At 46.0% G+C, this 16,711-nt stretch overlaps 1 protein-coding gene across 1 annotated transcript in view; it reads left to right on the forward strand.

Moving 5' to 3' along the window:
* SEC24D (SEC24 homolog D, COPII component) overlaps window positions 1–16,711 on the forward strand; it is a 425,192-nt gene that overhangs the window by 245,309 nt on the left and 163,172 nt on the right. Inside the window, exon 10 of the mRNA XM_078675943.1 lies at window positions 10,809–10,924. Coding sequence (XP_078532069.1) covers window positions 10,809–10,924 — 116 coding nt within the window. The remainder of the gene's footprint in view (window positions 1–10,808; window positions 10,925–16,711) is intronic.

A 16,711-nucleotide genomic window follows, 5' to 3' on the forward strand; every position in this document is an offset into this window, starting at 1 on the left:
GGCTAAAAACCGCCCCAAAGAACTCTTCAATATCATCAGGAATCAAACCTCCATTCCTATGACAGACAGCTCAGCAGCGTCCAAATCCCAGTGTGATGACTTTGCTAGCTTCTTCAACGAAAACATTGCCTCAATTGACCGATTTTTCAGCGACATGCCCACCGCCCTCACAGAATCGCTCCCCACTGCTTCTACCCACTCAAGACTAACAACCGCAGCCACTCGCTGGTCTTCCTTCCGACCCATCCAAATTGAAGCGATAAGCGATCTCATTGCCACCGCTAATCCCTCGTCACACTCCCTTGATCAGCTACCCCCGAGACTGACCAAAGACCTGAAGCTTACTCTAGCCCCTATCTGGGCCAAGATCATCAACAGCTCTCTGAGCGATGGCTCCATTCCTGACTGCCTTAAACTAGGTCAAGTCACGCCACTCCTAAAAAAAACCTGGCCTCGACCCTAAGGTCATGAACAACTTCAGACCAGTTTCGAACCTTCCGCTTTTATCGAAAATTCTGGAAAAATGTGTGCTGTCTCAGCTAACCCATCACCTAGAGATCACAAATCTTCTTGACCCACACCAGTCAGGGTTCAGAAAGGGCTGCAGCACAGAAACCGCAATCCTCAATGTGATGGATGACCTACACATGTCGCTCGACTGCAACCAATGTAGCCTTCTCATCCTCTTAAACCTCTCGGCGGCGTTTGACACAGTGGATCATACCCTGCTACTCAATGTCCTCCAGAAGAGAGCGGGTTTGGAAAAAACAGTTCTCAAATGGTTCGCCTCCTTTTTCAACAACCGCACACAAATAATCAAAATTAAAAGCTTCGAATCGGACCCCCTCCCCATCAGTAGAGGAGTCCCACAGGGGTCAGTACTCTCTCCACAACTTTTCAACATCTACATGGAGCCCCTCACTACAATTCTAAGGAATTCCAACGTCCCCTTTCACCTCTATGCGGACGACACACAACTCTACCTGGAAACCACTTAGATCGCAGACATCCACAGACTAAACGGCACACTCACAGAGGTCCAACATTGGCTCTCATCCAACCACCTCAAACTTAATGAAGAAAAGACAGAAGTGCTCCTCATCTCAAATAAAGAGGAAAACCCCAAAAAACTTTAACGGCTCAAAACCTTAAACGCCCTTAATGTTCCTCTTGTACCTACAACCTCCGTCAAATCACTGGGGATCACTCTTGACCCCAAACTGGACATGAAAGAACACGTCTCTAAAACCGCCAAAAGTACTTTCCTTAACCTGAAACTTCTCTACAAACTGAAACCCTTCCTCCCCTCGAAAGACCTGAAACAGGCCACTCAGGCACTGGTACTCTCCAGAATTGACAATGGCATTGCTACTCTGACTGGAACAGCCAAATCTCACCTGGGACCTCTGACCACTTCCCTAAACGCCGCAGCTAGAATGGTCACGGGAACTAAGAAATATGAGCATATCACCCCGGCTCTTAAGGATCTGAGGTGGCTTCCTATTGACCAACGAGCCAGCTTCTGCACAGCTTGCCTCACACACAAAGCCCTGCATACAGGCAAACCAGAATACCTGGCCAACAAACTCAATAGAGCCGGTCAGTCTAGGAACCTCAGATGCTCCAACACGCTCCTACTCATTCCTCTGAAATCACAGAAACATAAAACATCTAGTAAGTCCTTTGCGGGTAATGCTCCCAAGATATGGAACTCCATTCCCCCCCCCCGCCACATCAGGATGACCGCCTCCTTCCCGAAATTCAAGATGCTACTCAAAGCCCTCTTTCTTGAGTGGGCTGGATCGTAACTAGAACCCCTCGTTTGACTTTGATAGATCACTATCTCTATGCTCCCAGAGAGAGCTGGATGATTCACCCTTGATCTCCGCCATGTTGTGCGCTCATGTTGCTATTGTATAGACTTTTACTTCACCCTGTTCTCCCTGCCCTGCTTTCGTCCTACTTGTCTTGTTGATGCTTATTTGTATTTGATGTGAAGCGCTCTGATACCTTCGGGTCCAGCTACCGCTATACAAAACTTAAATAAATAAAAAAAAATTAAAAATCTCCCTCAATCAAGAAAGCGTCACAGGTGACTTCAGAACAGAAGCCAGATGATCCCTCTAATTACTGACACATCACCTTCTGACAATTTACAGCAACAAAATCAGAAAGTTGTCTCCTTTCAGCTAAAACCAGAAAAGCAAGAAGAAACTGCTATGCTTCAGGTAGCTGATTTGGCCTTGCTGATCATCAAGAAGGGTCCCTGCCTATTGATCTTTCTTGACATAGCCACAGCTCAGTGGTCAGTGGTGGCGGATGCAAGAGGAGGGGAGCAGGCAAAGATGTGCACAATCACTTCCCCTGATCAATCAATCAAGGGTTTATAACCGCACTACTCACCCGCAAGGGTCTCAAGGCGCTGGGGGATGCAGCTCTGGATCAGTCGAAGAGCCAGGTCTTGAGGTCCTTTCTGAACATGTGCAGAGTTGGGGAGTGTCTGATGTTCACAGGGAGCTCGATGCAGGTCCTGGCTGCGATGTAGGAGAAGGCTCTCTCGCCTGTTCTGTTTCTGCGGATGCGGGGGACCTCTCCAGGGGGAGGTCGGCGTAGCGGCGGTTCCTTTTGGGTACGTGGAAGGATACTCTCTTGTTATGGTATTTGGGTCCGATGTTGAGGGATTTGTAGGCATGGGTGAGGAGTTTGAAGGTGACCCTCTTCTCGATGGGGAGCCACTGGAGGTCTCGTTGGTGTTGGGTCATGTGTTCGTGATGAGGCGCTACGAGGACGAGTCTTGCCGCGGCGTTCTAGATGGTCTGAAGTTCGTGTAGTAGGGTTCTGTTGATTCCGGCTTATAGGGCGTTGCCGTAGTCCAGTCTGCTGGTTAAGAGTGCGTGGGTGACGGTCTTTCTGCAGTCAGTGGGATCCATTTGAAGGTCTTGCGGAGGATGCGCATGCAGTTGAAGCTGATGGAAGCGACGGCGTTGATCTGGCGGATGGAGAGGGAGGAGTCGAGGATGATGCGTGCGTGGTCTGTAGGAGTGGGTGGATTCCCGAGGCTGGGGGCCATCAGCTGTTGTCCCAAGCGGAGGTGCAGGGTCCGAGGATGAGAACCTCAATCTTCTCTGAGTTGAACTTCAAGCAGCTGTCTTCAATCCAGGCTGCCACGTTCTTCATTTCATTCTGAAAGCAGAGTCTGGTGTCTTCTGGGTTCTTTGTGAGTGAGAGGATGAGCTGGGTGTCTACGTAGGATACAATGCTGAGCCCAGGCTGTCTCACGATGGCGGCGAGGGAGGCCATGTAGATGTTGAAGAGCGAGGGGCTGATCGAGGATCCTTGTGGCACTCCGCAGTTGATGTTGGTGGGTTCGGAGAGGAAGGGAGGGAGTGGGATCCTCTGGGTTCTGCCGGAGAGAAAGTAACAGATCCAGTCGAGGGCGGCTCCTTGTATCCCCGCATCGTGAAGTCTGGTTGCGAGAGTGCTATGAGAGACGGTGTTGAAGGCTGCAGAGAGGTCTAAAAGGATGAGGGCCCCGGTGTGTCCCTGGTCCAGTAGCATGCGGATGTCGTCGGTGGTGGCGAGGAGGGCGGTCTTGGTGCTGTGGTTGCTGCGGAATCCGGACTGGGAGGCGTCTAGAATGGAGTTCTCTTCGATGAAGGTGGTCAGCTGGGCGTTCACGAGTCTCTCATTAGCTTTTGCAGCGAAAGAGAGGAGAGAGATGGGCCATTAGTTCTTAAGGTTGCCAGGGTTTGCCGTGGGCTTCTTGAGGACGGGTTTGACCTCCGCCCGCTTCCAGTCATCTGAGAAGATGCCGGACATTAAGGAGGCGTTGATGGTCAGTCCAAGTTCGGGTGCGATGGCGGTGGCCCTGTGGAATATGTACGATGGGCAGGGGTCCATTGGGGCTCCTGAGTGGGTTTTCTTCATGGTGGCGGTGATGTGTTCGACGGTGGCGGAGTTCCAGCTCGTGATGGTTGGTTTAGTGGTGGCGTTGGGGGGGGGGGTGGTGTCCGGCGTCAGTTTGCTGAAATTGTCGTAGAGGGTCTTGATCTTCAGATGGAAGTATGAGCTGAGCTTGTCGCAGAGTTCCTGGAAGGGTGTGACATCCTTGGCTTCGCTGGGGGGTTTTGTGAAATGCTGTAGGACGTTGGAACGGTTCCTTGGCGCTGGTCTGGATTTTCTCTCTTATGAAGGTCCGTTTTTTATCTCTTATGCACTGGTGGTATTCCTTTAGGGCTTTCCTGTGGTTGTTCCATGCTTCCGTGGTTTTCTGGTTTCGCCAGGTTTCTCTAGGCGTCTGCTGGAGTGCCTGACTTCATGTAGTTCTGTGGTGAACCAGGCGGCCTTCAGAGGGCATTGTTTGGCGGGGTGGCGAAGGGGTGCGAGCTTGTCAGCGCAGCGGGAGATCCATCAGTGAAGTTCTGTGGCTGTGAAGTTGGTGTCGGTCGTGGCGCTGGGGGGGTCTTGGAAGAGGGTGGTGATGAGGAGTTCCTCTGTCGACCTTGCCCCAGCTCCTTCGTGGTGGTCGTGGGGCGGGCTTGGGTGCAGTGTTGAAAGTGAAGTGGACGCAGTGTTGGTCTGTCCAGACTTGCTGGGTGGTGTGGCTAAAACAGATGTTTGTTCCTCCCGCGAAGGTTAGGTCGAGGGTGTGTCCAGCTCTGTGTGTGGGCGTGTTGCCCAGCTGCTTCCCCTGATCCATAAGCACACACACTTAAACACCTCTCTAGCACACTCTCACACACGCACACCCATCATTTCGCAAGCAGATGTGCACGCACATACCTCGATCTATTCAAAAGCACGTTTGCACACACATACTCCCACACACTCATTCACAAGCACTTCTATGCACACACTTGCACTCACCCATTCACAGCACACTCGCAAACGTGCATACATTTGTACACAATCACATACAAACAAATATATAATAAGGCATTTACAGGGCCTCAGTGGTGATTTCAAGACCAGCAGGTGGTGGAACGTAGAAGATTGACAACCCAGGAAGGATTTGGGGGCTTTGGAGGGAAGCTCATTAGTTGACCTTCTCAAGGATTAGCCAATGAGAGAAGGACCTTCCCTATCTCGTCCCAGGGCAGTGGGACTTGATGATACCAGCCCACTCTTTGTTGAGTTAGGGAAGGGTTATATGAAGCACCACTGATGAACAGCCAGCCCATAGCACTTCAGGAATAAAACTAGAAGCACCCAGGGCTAACTCTGTCAGTGACTCTCCCCCTTGTCATGACTGGGAGTATCTATGCAGGGCTTGTCCGGATTGAATACCTTACTGTGGTCAAGGCTGTGCCATCTTCAGCCTGGCAAACCTGGGCTCAAGCTATCAAGCACCTGCCCATTAGCACATGTAAAGTGCCTTGCTGACTAACCATGACATGGTGAATACCTGTCAGGCTTACTTTTACCCAGCCTGTCTGACACTCGTCATTCTTCGAAAAAGGTTGGGCAGAGCCCTAGCCCCCGTAATGGTGAGCCACCACTACCACAGTCTTTGAAACAGTCGAACAAAAACTACTTTTCCGAATACTGGAAACATGTATGGTCTTCTCTGACACTTTCCTGCAGTAGTTCCTCTCTTACTCCATGAACAACTATGAACTCATCTAGATGAGAAGTTGCAGTGCTACAGAAACTTCTTGCCTCTGTGGGGTGCATCAAGGCTCTGCACCATGCCCCATCAGCTTTATCCAGGAACTTTGCTCATTGACAGGAGCATCATGATCCATCAAAACTGCTCACAACATTCCTTGGTTTAAAACCTGCCTTTATCTCGTTAAAAATTGGAAGTTGCCCTCAGACTGGAACTATTGCTACCCAGTCAGGTCGACCCTGTCCAGGTGGATATTATACGTTACCAACAGGGAGCCAACACTGTTAGATGACGGACGCACCTGGTCGAAAAGACACACAAGCATAATATCCCCTCCCTGCTTCTCTCGCTAGTTGCAGAGAAGGCATTCGACCAAGTGAGCTGGGCTTTCCTGCAGATAGTCCTGCCCAAAAGTGCGCAAGGCCTAAAATGATGATGGACAGGGCTATGGCAGTGTATGCCTCTCCCACCACATACATACACCTTAATTGTCAGCACTCTTTCTATTTTCAGATAGAGTGGGGCACGCGGCATGGTTGCCCTCTTTCCCCTCTCCTGTCCGCCCTGATGGTGCAACCTTTGGCCATCTGAATTAGAGACACACTGACATCTCGGGGGTCCTGTTCCATTGGTTTGCATATGATCACCTTCTACCCCTGGCCAGTGCCAAGGGCTCACCTCCAGCGGTGGTTGCGGATAACCACCTTCTAACCCTGACTAGTCCCACTGGCTGACTACCAGCGGTGGTCCAGGCATTGGATGGCTTTGTTAGGGTCGCTGACTTCAAAATCAACATGGAGAAATCCAAGGCACTGAACCTCACTATCCTAGGGGACCTCCTTGACCACCTTAAGACTCTACCCTCCTTCCAGTGGTGCCCAAATCTATCTGCTACTTAGGATTAGTTATCATAGCCCACCTAGAGAACTGGACCAAACCCTACTGGCTGGCTCTTCAACGCTACCTCTAGGAGGCTCTTCGGAGGTGGAAGCCCCTATGCATCTTTTGGCTGGGTCGCAACAACATGGTCAAAATGAACATACTGCACAGGGTACTCTACCTGTTCCAATTCCTCTCCACCTTGATACCTGAGGCTGACACTCACACACTCCAAAACAACCTCTGCATTTTTATTTGGGGGGAGTGAAGCTGCACATTTTGAATAAGCTGCTGCTGCTCCCACGCTCTGGGGAGAAGCGTGAGGATGTCTGGCCTGCCGCAGCTTAATTTAATTCTTCTGGGCAGCCCGCTGCCAATATATCTCTGAATGGGTGGTTAGAGAATCCGAGAAGGGGTGACTCCATACGCATTGTTTAGTAGCCTGCAGGTCACTATGGGACCTGGCCTAGCTGCCGAAACACCACCATCCTAAGAGAGCCTACATAGGTATGCCCACCCGACCCATCCTAGAGATATGGGACTGGTTAGCAACCAAGAAGGAGCTCACATCCTTCCACTCACCCAACAGCCCCCTCCTAGGAAACCCAGACGTCTACCTGGTTCTGAATCCCAGAGCATTCATGCCAGGTTGGGGTGGACGGCAGGACCCTCAGGGACATATTTATGGTCACCCTCATCAAATACTTTAAACAATGCAAACAGGAGTTCCAAATCCAATAGAATGCCCACCTTCAATATTGTCAGTTGAGACATTGGGCCCTCAGCCCACCAAACATACAAGCAGCAACAAGATCCCTTACCCCATTTGACAAACCAGTCCAATCCTTCACAGGCACCAAACGCCTTATCTCACACACTTACACTTACACTACACTACAGGACTCTAAGCCCTGCTGCCCACATGCTCTTCAGCTTCGCTGGAATAAAGATCTGGGCCTTTCATTTACTGATAATCAATAGGAAGACCTCTGGAGAGAATTCCCCAAAACACATAGAACCACCCCTTACAGAGCAGCGACCCTGAGGGTGATATGCCAATGGTACTTGAACCTCGATAAACTCTCCCCCGATTATACCCCAGTGCTCCCAACACATGCTGGTGATGGCACAAGGGGGTGGACACTTTTTTATACATCTAGTGGTTCAGACCACCCCACCCTCCACCCAGCATCCTGGTTGCATAAACTTTGGCAAAACATTGCAATGGAACACCTAACTCTCAAACTCTCCCACACAGAAAAGAGATTCACCAACTGATGCCTGCCCTTGTTTGACTATCTCTCTAAACTAGACTGTTAGTACTTCCAACCCCCACGCCTTAGGGCGCTACAGTTATTTGACTAACCAGCATCCTCTCCAGCCCGGGTCCCCCCCTTACCCCTTCACTCCAGCGTTTGATGCTGTCCCCATCCCTCCCTGGGTCCAGCATTGTTTCTACCCTATGTTATTACCACGCTCAGAGGCGGGATGGCCTCCTCTCCTACGTAGTTACTCTCATGCATGCCTACCAGAGGACAACCACATCCCCGCCTGGACACAGCTATGGTATAGCTCTGTTACATTATATGTTTGTGTGTTGCACATTCTGTTATCTTTACTACAGAACCTTTCTTGTATCCTTTTTTCATCTCTTTCTCTCCTGCTTCTTTCTATCATCCTTTGCCTAATTTTCAGCAAGTCAAGTCAGAGGGGAATAGCTAAACATATATTTCAAAGTGCTTTAAACACTGCTCTACAAACTACGTTTTGGCTAACCCTGTAACAGAAATGCTAATGTATTTCCTTATAAAAAAATTAATAAAATACTTTAAAACATTTTTTAAAAATGAACCCCCCCCCAAAAAAATATTTTCAAAAAGTGGGAAGGCCACTGCCTGCCCAAAACTGAAACCTGCGAAGACTGAATTCCTCATGTGCACCAACCACAAATTCATGGCTGAATAAAAAAAAAAAGAACATTTGCAGCCATGCCTAATAGCTGACATCCAGTGCAAAACCACTTGGTTTCATTCTAAACACTGACCTCTCTTTCCAAGAACACATTGCCAGGGAAATTTACACCGTTTGGTACCAGCTCTTGCTCCTTAAGAAAATGAAATGCTTCCTCTCAGTAATTGACTTCAGAACAACAGTCCAAGCCTCAGTTCTTTCGCATATGGACAGAGGAAAAACATTTCTATACAGTCTCCCCATACACCACACATGCCCCACTGAAAGGCATCCTGCACGCTGCAGTCTGCATCAGGACCCCCCCCCCCCCTTTGAAGGAACTACACTAGTTCCACTCCAAGCGCGCACCCACTACAAAACCAGCTGCATCTCGTACAAGACCCCCAGAAATGGCACCCTCGCATGCGTATGCGAAAAGAATAACCCCTCAGGTGGACGCATTCCACACGAGCAGCCAGGACATTGCTAGGTTTGAAACAAAAAACCTGCAGAAAGGATAAAACTTAAGGACAGGTTGTGGGTGTCTGTGCTCACAGAGTCTAGAAACATTCCCCAGTCCGCATCAGAACTGCCTTAGCACTCCTGCAAATCGGAGGGGACCTAAAAACTTCCCTCTTTAGAGATTACTGCATCACCACCGATGGGTGCTCTTCGTCTTGTTCACGATCTAGAGTCCTGTGCGGAGGCACCTTCCCACTCATCACTCCACTGCCCCCAAGCAGGGTCTGCACTCCACAGGTATCCACCAATCGCAGCGCATGCACAGTCCAGCCTCTGTGGATATTCATTAACATTCCTCGTGGCTTTCAGATCCCCCTCTCTTCTACCCTTAAGTTTTGCTGTGTTTTGGCTGTTTTTCGCGAAAATTGCAGCACAAACATTCTAAAAATGTTCGCCAGTGTTGAAAAGTCCGACTTTTTGCTTGAAACTCGCCGCGGTTGTAGGTAAAGCGAGTCCCCGAGGTATCTCCGACAGCCGCAGCCTGCATTAATCTGACAGTGACAGCAGCTCCGGTCACAGAAGATACCAGGCCATATTTGTTCAAGTGTACTGTACATGACTCATTCAATAAACACTCGTGTGCTCCTGGACGGGCCCCCGCGCCTGTGCGCCAGGACGAGCCTCGCAGATATTCACATTCGCTTGGATTTCCTGCGCCGCGTCGCGGTGCCATTGTCCGTGCCCTAATACAGTAATCTTTTCGACTCCGAAACTTGAGCCCTCCGCGGCGGTGCCAGCTTTCAATGGTTTCTTTTGTTTTCTGTCCCGAGGCGGCGCGCGTGTACTTTGACTCCAGGCTCATGCAAAAGACGGTCATTGGCAAGAAGCGGCCCCATTGCTGTCCCCGTGGCACAGGGTTCAAGTCTCGACACTTGGCAAACTCTTACTGTGTAATATTACATTTGATTCTAATAATATGAAAAACTACTACAGTCCAGACTTTAAAATCACGTGCTGCAAAAATATCGTACACAGAATAATGACTGCTGGTGGTGTCATACTTTATTTAGACACTTAAGTCCATTAAATGCAAACGACATAAAACAATTTGTTAATATCGTACTTAAAAAAAATCCATGATAAAATCATAATACTGACTAGTGAATGTAAATATAGGTAAGTGTGGGTGTACTATACGTAACTCCTCGGATATGCACCCTGACTATATATAGATATTCAAGATATGTAAACGTAGCTTTAAGAATAGTAAACCTATATATGCAAACATATATACTCACTTTCACTATATTTTTGTAGCACGAAATGTTGTGCTTCACATTGTGCCATACGATCAATACTATAAAACTCTTTCAGAGTTATGATTTGGAACCTGTTTGATCCTGTTACGTGGAGTGCAGCAAAAAGCGAATGCAAATGTGTGAAAGGGTATTTGTAATGGAAAGGCAAAATACAGTGACCCACCAACGTAATTTAAGAAAAAAGTTGATACATGTTTATGCCACAGTAGTGCCGCAGACCGCTCATGAATGCCTACTACCGGAACTGAAGAGGTGAAAAGTGTACAATAAGGTGAAATCTCACTGCACGAATGTGTATCTAGAGCTTAAAATAGGCCAGTTGAAACCATTATCGGGGTCGTCCGGTGAATGATGTCCCAATATGACTCAAACCGAAGTTGACATCATAAGTTCTGGAATTGCTACTGCTGGTAATTGTCAGTAATGCAGAAGTGTTTAAAGAGGACTGTCCTTTATTTCTTAATATTAAGATGGCTCCTTCCAATGGGTAAAGCTACAGTATGTAGTAAAATGTGATATGCTCTTACTTCAGCCCTTGTTGGCATAAGAAAACTGTGCTCAATGCTGCCTCTCTGCTCTTGTTTCCTTAGTGCCTCCATTTTATTTTCAACATCTGGATCACATTGGCCGAAGAGTTGACTACTATGAGAGGCCGGAGTTGTCATTGGGGTCGTATGAGTTTAACGCCACGTTGGATTATTGCAGAGTAAGCATTTGCAAAAGCTAAAGCATCTCTTTGTTTACACAGGAGCAAACCTATTATTTACCTATGGTGAATGTTAGGAGATAAACATGAATGTCCACCACAATATGTCCTAAGTTATTCTCAAAGTAGGAGGGATTTAATGTATCTGTATATATTGTGTCAAAGAAAGATTTATTTTTAAATTGGACTTTCATCTCCATGTGCTGTTTATACTATGACTTTAATTTGTTTTATGTTGAATGACAAGATATACACTATGGAACTCCTCAATTACTTGTAAAGCACCATTGTGTTTCGGGACGGATTTCACCCCACAGAAATCTATTTAAATTAAATAAAAGTTGTTCTGATTTATTTGAGACGCAAACAGTTTTCACTGCACACTCTAGAATAAGCAGTGTTAAGCGCAAAAGTTTAAGCATGTCAAATTAAAGAAAATACAGCAAAACAGGTAGCCTCCACGAGAGCCCAGATCAAGCAAATAGAATAAAGTGTTGAGCAAGCGTGCAGCTCATATGAGTAGTATCGATTCTAGTCATGTAAGGGCAGATGTACACTGTGAGTTAGGCAAATGAGGAGCATTGAAGTGAGTCAGTTGCATCTTCAAGGCAAGGGAGCCAGGTTCGAACTGGCACATGTCCAGAGAATCCTGCCCTTTAAATGGCTCTGCAACAATTCTCGCAGCTTTTGAGGCTCTTGCTTGTGAGCTCTCTCGAAATTGCCTCAGCGTAATCCACCTTTCTGTTAGAAAGCAGCTCTTGATGTTTGGGTCTTGAACCCAGTGGCTCCTGTATGCCCGCAGTGCCAGGTGCATCCTGGAAGGGAGACAGAAGGGCCAATGAAATGCAGAATACTGTTACATTTTGAGACTGTGATTATAGTGGACTCGAATCCCTCTGAGCTTCTGGGTCTCTATCCTCAATATATGTCTCCCTTCCTCTGACATGACTCCCTAGTCTGATGAAACCTCCTCTCTTCGGTCCAGAGCAAGGTCTGAATACAGTCAGCGAAGAGCTCCGCATGAGAAGCAATTTTTTCCGCTGTTATGTAATCATTCCTGTTCTCAATCTGAGAAAGGGGACTTTATCCCTCCACAAAATCTAGCATTTACTACTATGTTTCAGCACACATCATCATTGCAAAACTTCAGTTTTTTTCCTAGAAAGAAATCTGTTTAGGAACAATTTTGAGGCAGGCGGCAGGTTATTTTTTCACTGTTGTCAGATCCCTGGAGCTTGCCGGAAGAACCGAGCCATCCATGTGCCTTGTCTTTTCAGTGTCTTTCACTGTCAGCTGCAGGTGAAGCCAGAGAGGGACAGGCTAAAATTCAAGTCAGTAGTAAGATTCAAGCCTCATTGCCCACTGCTCGAGGTGAGAACCACTGTTAATTACCTGCCCCACTTTTATAGGGTTGAGCTGATGGCAAGCATGCATAATGAGGCGATGGGCGTTTAACTGCTGTTAGTGCCTGGTTGCACGTGGTCTCTCTAATCATACCTAAAAGAGGCAGACCAACAGGTAATCTGTTCCTATCTTTTTTACGTCACTACTTCTTACTCTCACTGAAGCTAACATTCTGGCAAATAACAAAAGTCAGTGCCAACATTCTAATAATTCTAAGTGACGGAGAGAGTCCCAGCATTCTATGTGGGGTGATAATCATCCTTAACGAGGTAATGGAAATAGGAGTTATGGGGGATCCCAGTGAGTAGATACTTTTGCCGTCGATCACTGCTGGGCGTGTAGGGTTTCTTGCATTGTTCATTTTTCTGCTCTTTTGTCTGGAAGAGATCATTCCAGAGACTTCAGCCTTCAAACAATTTGATGGTTAAGACTGCTGATCCCTGGTTAGCAGATTGTGTACATTTTGGCGGATGTTCTTCATTTTGGCTTAGGGTAGATTCAGGGTCTGCTTATGATGGAGCACTTACGAAGAGTAAGAGGCTGATGCAGATGTCCTGGCCCTGGGTATTCACTCGTATACACCACGAGAACCACAGGCATCCCATTGCCATGTGTAGGAGATGGAGGATCAACTGATGGGTTTCAAGCCACCGCTCCAGCTAATCACCTGAAAAGGTCTTGCTAACATGATATGACATCACCAAAGCCAATGGGGCTGCTTTAATATGCCAGCATATGTAAACACAGGCATTCCCAACACTGTTACGTTTTGCATGCATAAACCCTGTTCATCGTTTTAAAGCCTGCCATGTTGGTTTTGCCAGTGCTGGGAAAAAGTAGCAAAAAAGGATTGCTTTCTGTATAGAATGAATACAGAAATTTAAGATTCGAATGTAATAAAAAGAGGGAATATTGAGTGAACATTTTAGATGTAAAATAGTCTTTTATGCATTCCACTGGAAGAACTTCGGTAGGCAGACATTTGTACTGAATAACCAATATCATGAGGTAAAAGCGGTGGAGAGAAAGCCTCACTACATGTCTACATTTAAAAGAAATAGTATTAGTAGGTCCTGCAGGCAACTGCATTGTTAAGCCAGACCAAAAAGCAATAAGCTGAATTGTACAGCTCTTTTATTTCTTTTAAATCTCTCCGATGCGGAAGAATATTTAGTTGCAGGGATCGGGAAAGAGTGTAGTTTCTGTATTTTAAAAGCACTGCACAGAGTTTCCCACTTAAAAATATTTCCTCTTAACCACATTGGTGGGAGGCGTTGCTTATGGTACTGGGCAAGCAGTGTGGGGAATAAGCAGTGAAATCAGCTGTCTGGTGCTCATTTTATGTTGAGAGGTGCTAAAACGTGTAATGCAAAGGTTAACGAAAAGACAATACTGCAAAGCCCCTGAGAATACACAGATCAAGGTACTTACTACCTTTGGAGCACGCTGCAAATGTGACAGGAGGGCCTAGCTGGGTTTGCAGAGATGCTAAAAATAACCCCCGTGTCATCTCTTGTTTTATGCTTCAGTCGCTCAAAGCCTCTTAATCGCAAATACCACCAAAGACTAGGGCATAGATTCATCAAGGTCAAATCCGCTCGCAAAGGAGCAGATTCTCAGAATCTGCCTCTTTGCGACCGGTATTTTTGCATTTGGGATGCATCCTCCCAAATGCAAAAATCGCAAATTAAGAAATCGCAAAATTGCGATTAATTGCATTTAAGGAATCTCAGATTGAGATTACTTAAATGCAATGCATTAAAGTTTTAAAAATAGCGATTTCGCAAATGGGGCTCGCAAATTACCATGAAGTTGAACTTCATGGTAATTTGCAAAAACTTTGAAAAATGCACTAAAGTGCATTTTTCAAAGTTTCATGTTGCGCACACACATGCCCTAAGGGCATGTGTGTGCACAACATATGTGCACAGATCAATTTCAGTGGTGCAACAGGGTGTCCTTTGAACACCCCTGCACCCTTGAAATCGCATTCTCAATTTGCGATTCGCTAATTGCGATTCGCAAATTGAGAATGGCTTCCCATTCATTCCTATGGGCCTCTAGGACCATAGGAATGAATGGGGAGGTATTCCTTAATTGCGACTCGCAATTTGCGAGTCGCAATTAAGGAATTTTAAGAAATCGATATTTTTTTAGTGATTTCTTAATGCATTGCATTTTGCTATTCCTTAATAACGAATTGTTATTTTTCGCTATTAAGGAATAGCAAAATGGGTTCTTGATAGCGAAAAATAACGATTCGCTATTAAGGAATAGCAAAATGCAATGCATGAAGACACAAATGTTTTGTGACACAAATGAAATCTAAAATGGCCGTTTGTGTTGTTACCAAGAGGAACTCAGAAACTGTTTAGCGACGGGTGGCCTGAGTCTATGCTTCTTCTCATCATTGCCAGGGAGTGAATGCTTAGTGTTGTTTGTCAGGAGGTTTATGTAGTTCAGTGACTCGGGGCATTTATGTGCTTGTCCCAGTTTATGAGGCGCTTGACCCGGGGGTTTCACACAGCGTTTTACCGAAGTGTTACAGTTTAATGCCGCAATTTCAGCAGTCACACTAGTGGTTGCATAGTTTGTCCCATGCATTATTGCCTTGTTCACTCTGTTGGTGAGACTTGGCCTCCTTTGTTTACCTGTTCTTTACCTCGGTTTCTCGTGTTTTAATTGGTGAGAGGTGTGTATGTGGATTTGTCTGTTTGTTATCAGTTCCTATAGGAGGGAAGTGTGTTGGGATTTGTCTTGACCTTGTGATGGGTCCGCGATGCCTGCTTTGTTCAGTCTAGAATCGTGTTGTTAGTTAAAATGTGCTGTGTGGTAGTGTCACACACTGAGAGTATTGCCATTGCCATTTGTAACAGTAGCAGAGGGAGGGTACACAGAGAGGCTGAACTTATCATGGGGGAGGGTGTGCACCATTTATCTGTACTTATCTTAGAACTTCACTACCGAAAATCCTTTGTATACTTGCTGGATACCGGCCTGTTTTTTATCCAGGAAACAATATACATTCTATAGATTAGAGGACTGACTGTTAAAGAAGACAACTTCTTGTCCTTTGCTGAGCTTCACAATAAACTGTTCACCTCTTCCAGTAACTAGAACATGGAAAATAATTTTAAGGTTCAGGTTAATATGTTGCTGTCTAACCCAACCCAGGGTGGTTCTGGGTCATCACAAAGTCCCTTGCAAAGGTAGGGGCACATCTCTACAGTGAGAAATTTGGGGTGAAGTCGTACAGTCGTGACTAACTAATCACAATCTCTAAAATAAGGCCATTGAGAAGGATAATGGCCACCATATAGTCTCTTCTGATCAATGTCATGGAAAGATTTAATTTCTATGGAAAATCCACTTTAAATTACTTTAACTTCTAAGTTAGACTTTACGGGCAAAGTGTCATCCCACTGTAAGAACCTTCAACACCTCTCCTTTCCTTATGCTGAATAGCCTCCAGAGATGATGTCTAGTCTCGAATGTCTGGAATATATTGTAGACTCTGGAATTGGGAGGCTGGGTGGTGACCTAAAAAAGAGTTTCACACCCTTTTAAAATAATTCAGACACCACTCTTTTAGGTATTTACACTTATTGTTTTCACTTAAAGACCTCTGGTGTCTGAAAGTAATGTAATGCACATCAATGAAATAAAACTAACAAGTACTCAGACTTTATCTGTCAGTCTTTTCTACAAATTCTTCAAATACTAACAGTTTTTTTCCATATCAGAAATGTTAAGGAAACCCCACCCTTCAGCAGGTGCAGAAATTGTAGTGTTGGATTCTGCTGAGAAATTGCTGTTGGTGGTTGCTCAATGAGAAATGTACCAAGCAGAGACAGTACACAGAGATCACCAGGAGAACTTGAAATGATAGTACCCTACCATTCATAACAATATTTCTAGATTTTGAATGAAACTGATTAAACGCAGGCTGGATTCCTAATAGCAATAACTTAAGTAATTGAATGCAAATTGTTATGAGAGCCTTGTCCTGGCACATGGAACTTGGGTTACAAATGTAACATATGTAGTAGAAATATTGTTGCTGCAAGTGGTGTGTTCCAGCTATAGAGAACCACACACATCAAACCTGGCATTATTCTAGCTGATTTTGGCGTTGGACTCGTTTTTGCCTTTTGCCCTCAATTTTCAAAACTATAAATGACATATTTTCCTTGCTGAGGGCTGCAGTGCTCAGACTGCCTTTTAATTACTGGAAAATATGGCCAGACAGCTTTATGGGGCTTCATCAAAAGAAAGATCCAAAAATGAAATGTACCTGCACGCTAACTTTCAATCTTCCTGGAAAATAAGACCTTGATTAAAGTACAGTATTGAAAGGATAGTTTACATGTTACTTACATAGCA

This window comes from Lissotriton helveticus, chromosome 2_1, assembly GCF_964261635.1.
Source record: "Lissotriton helveticus chromosome 2_1, aLisHel1.1, whole genome shotgun sequence".
Classification (NCBI taxonomy): domain Eukaryota; kingdom Metazoa; phylum Chordata; class Amphibia; order Caudata; family Salamandridae; genus Lissotriton; species Lissotriton helveticus.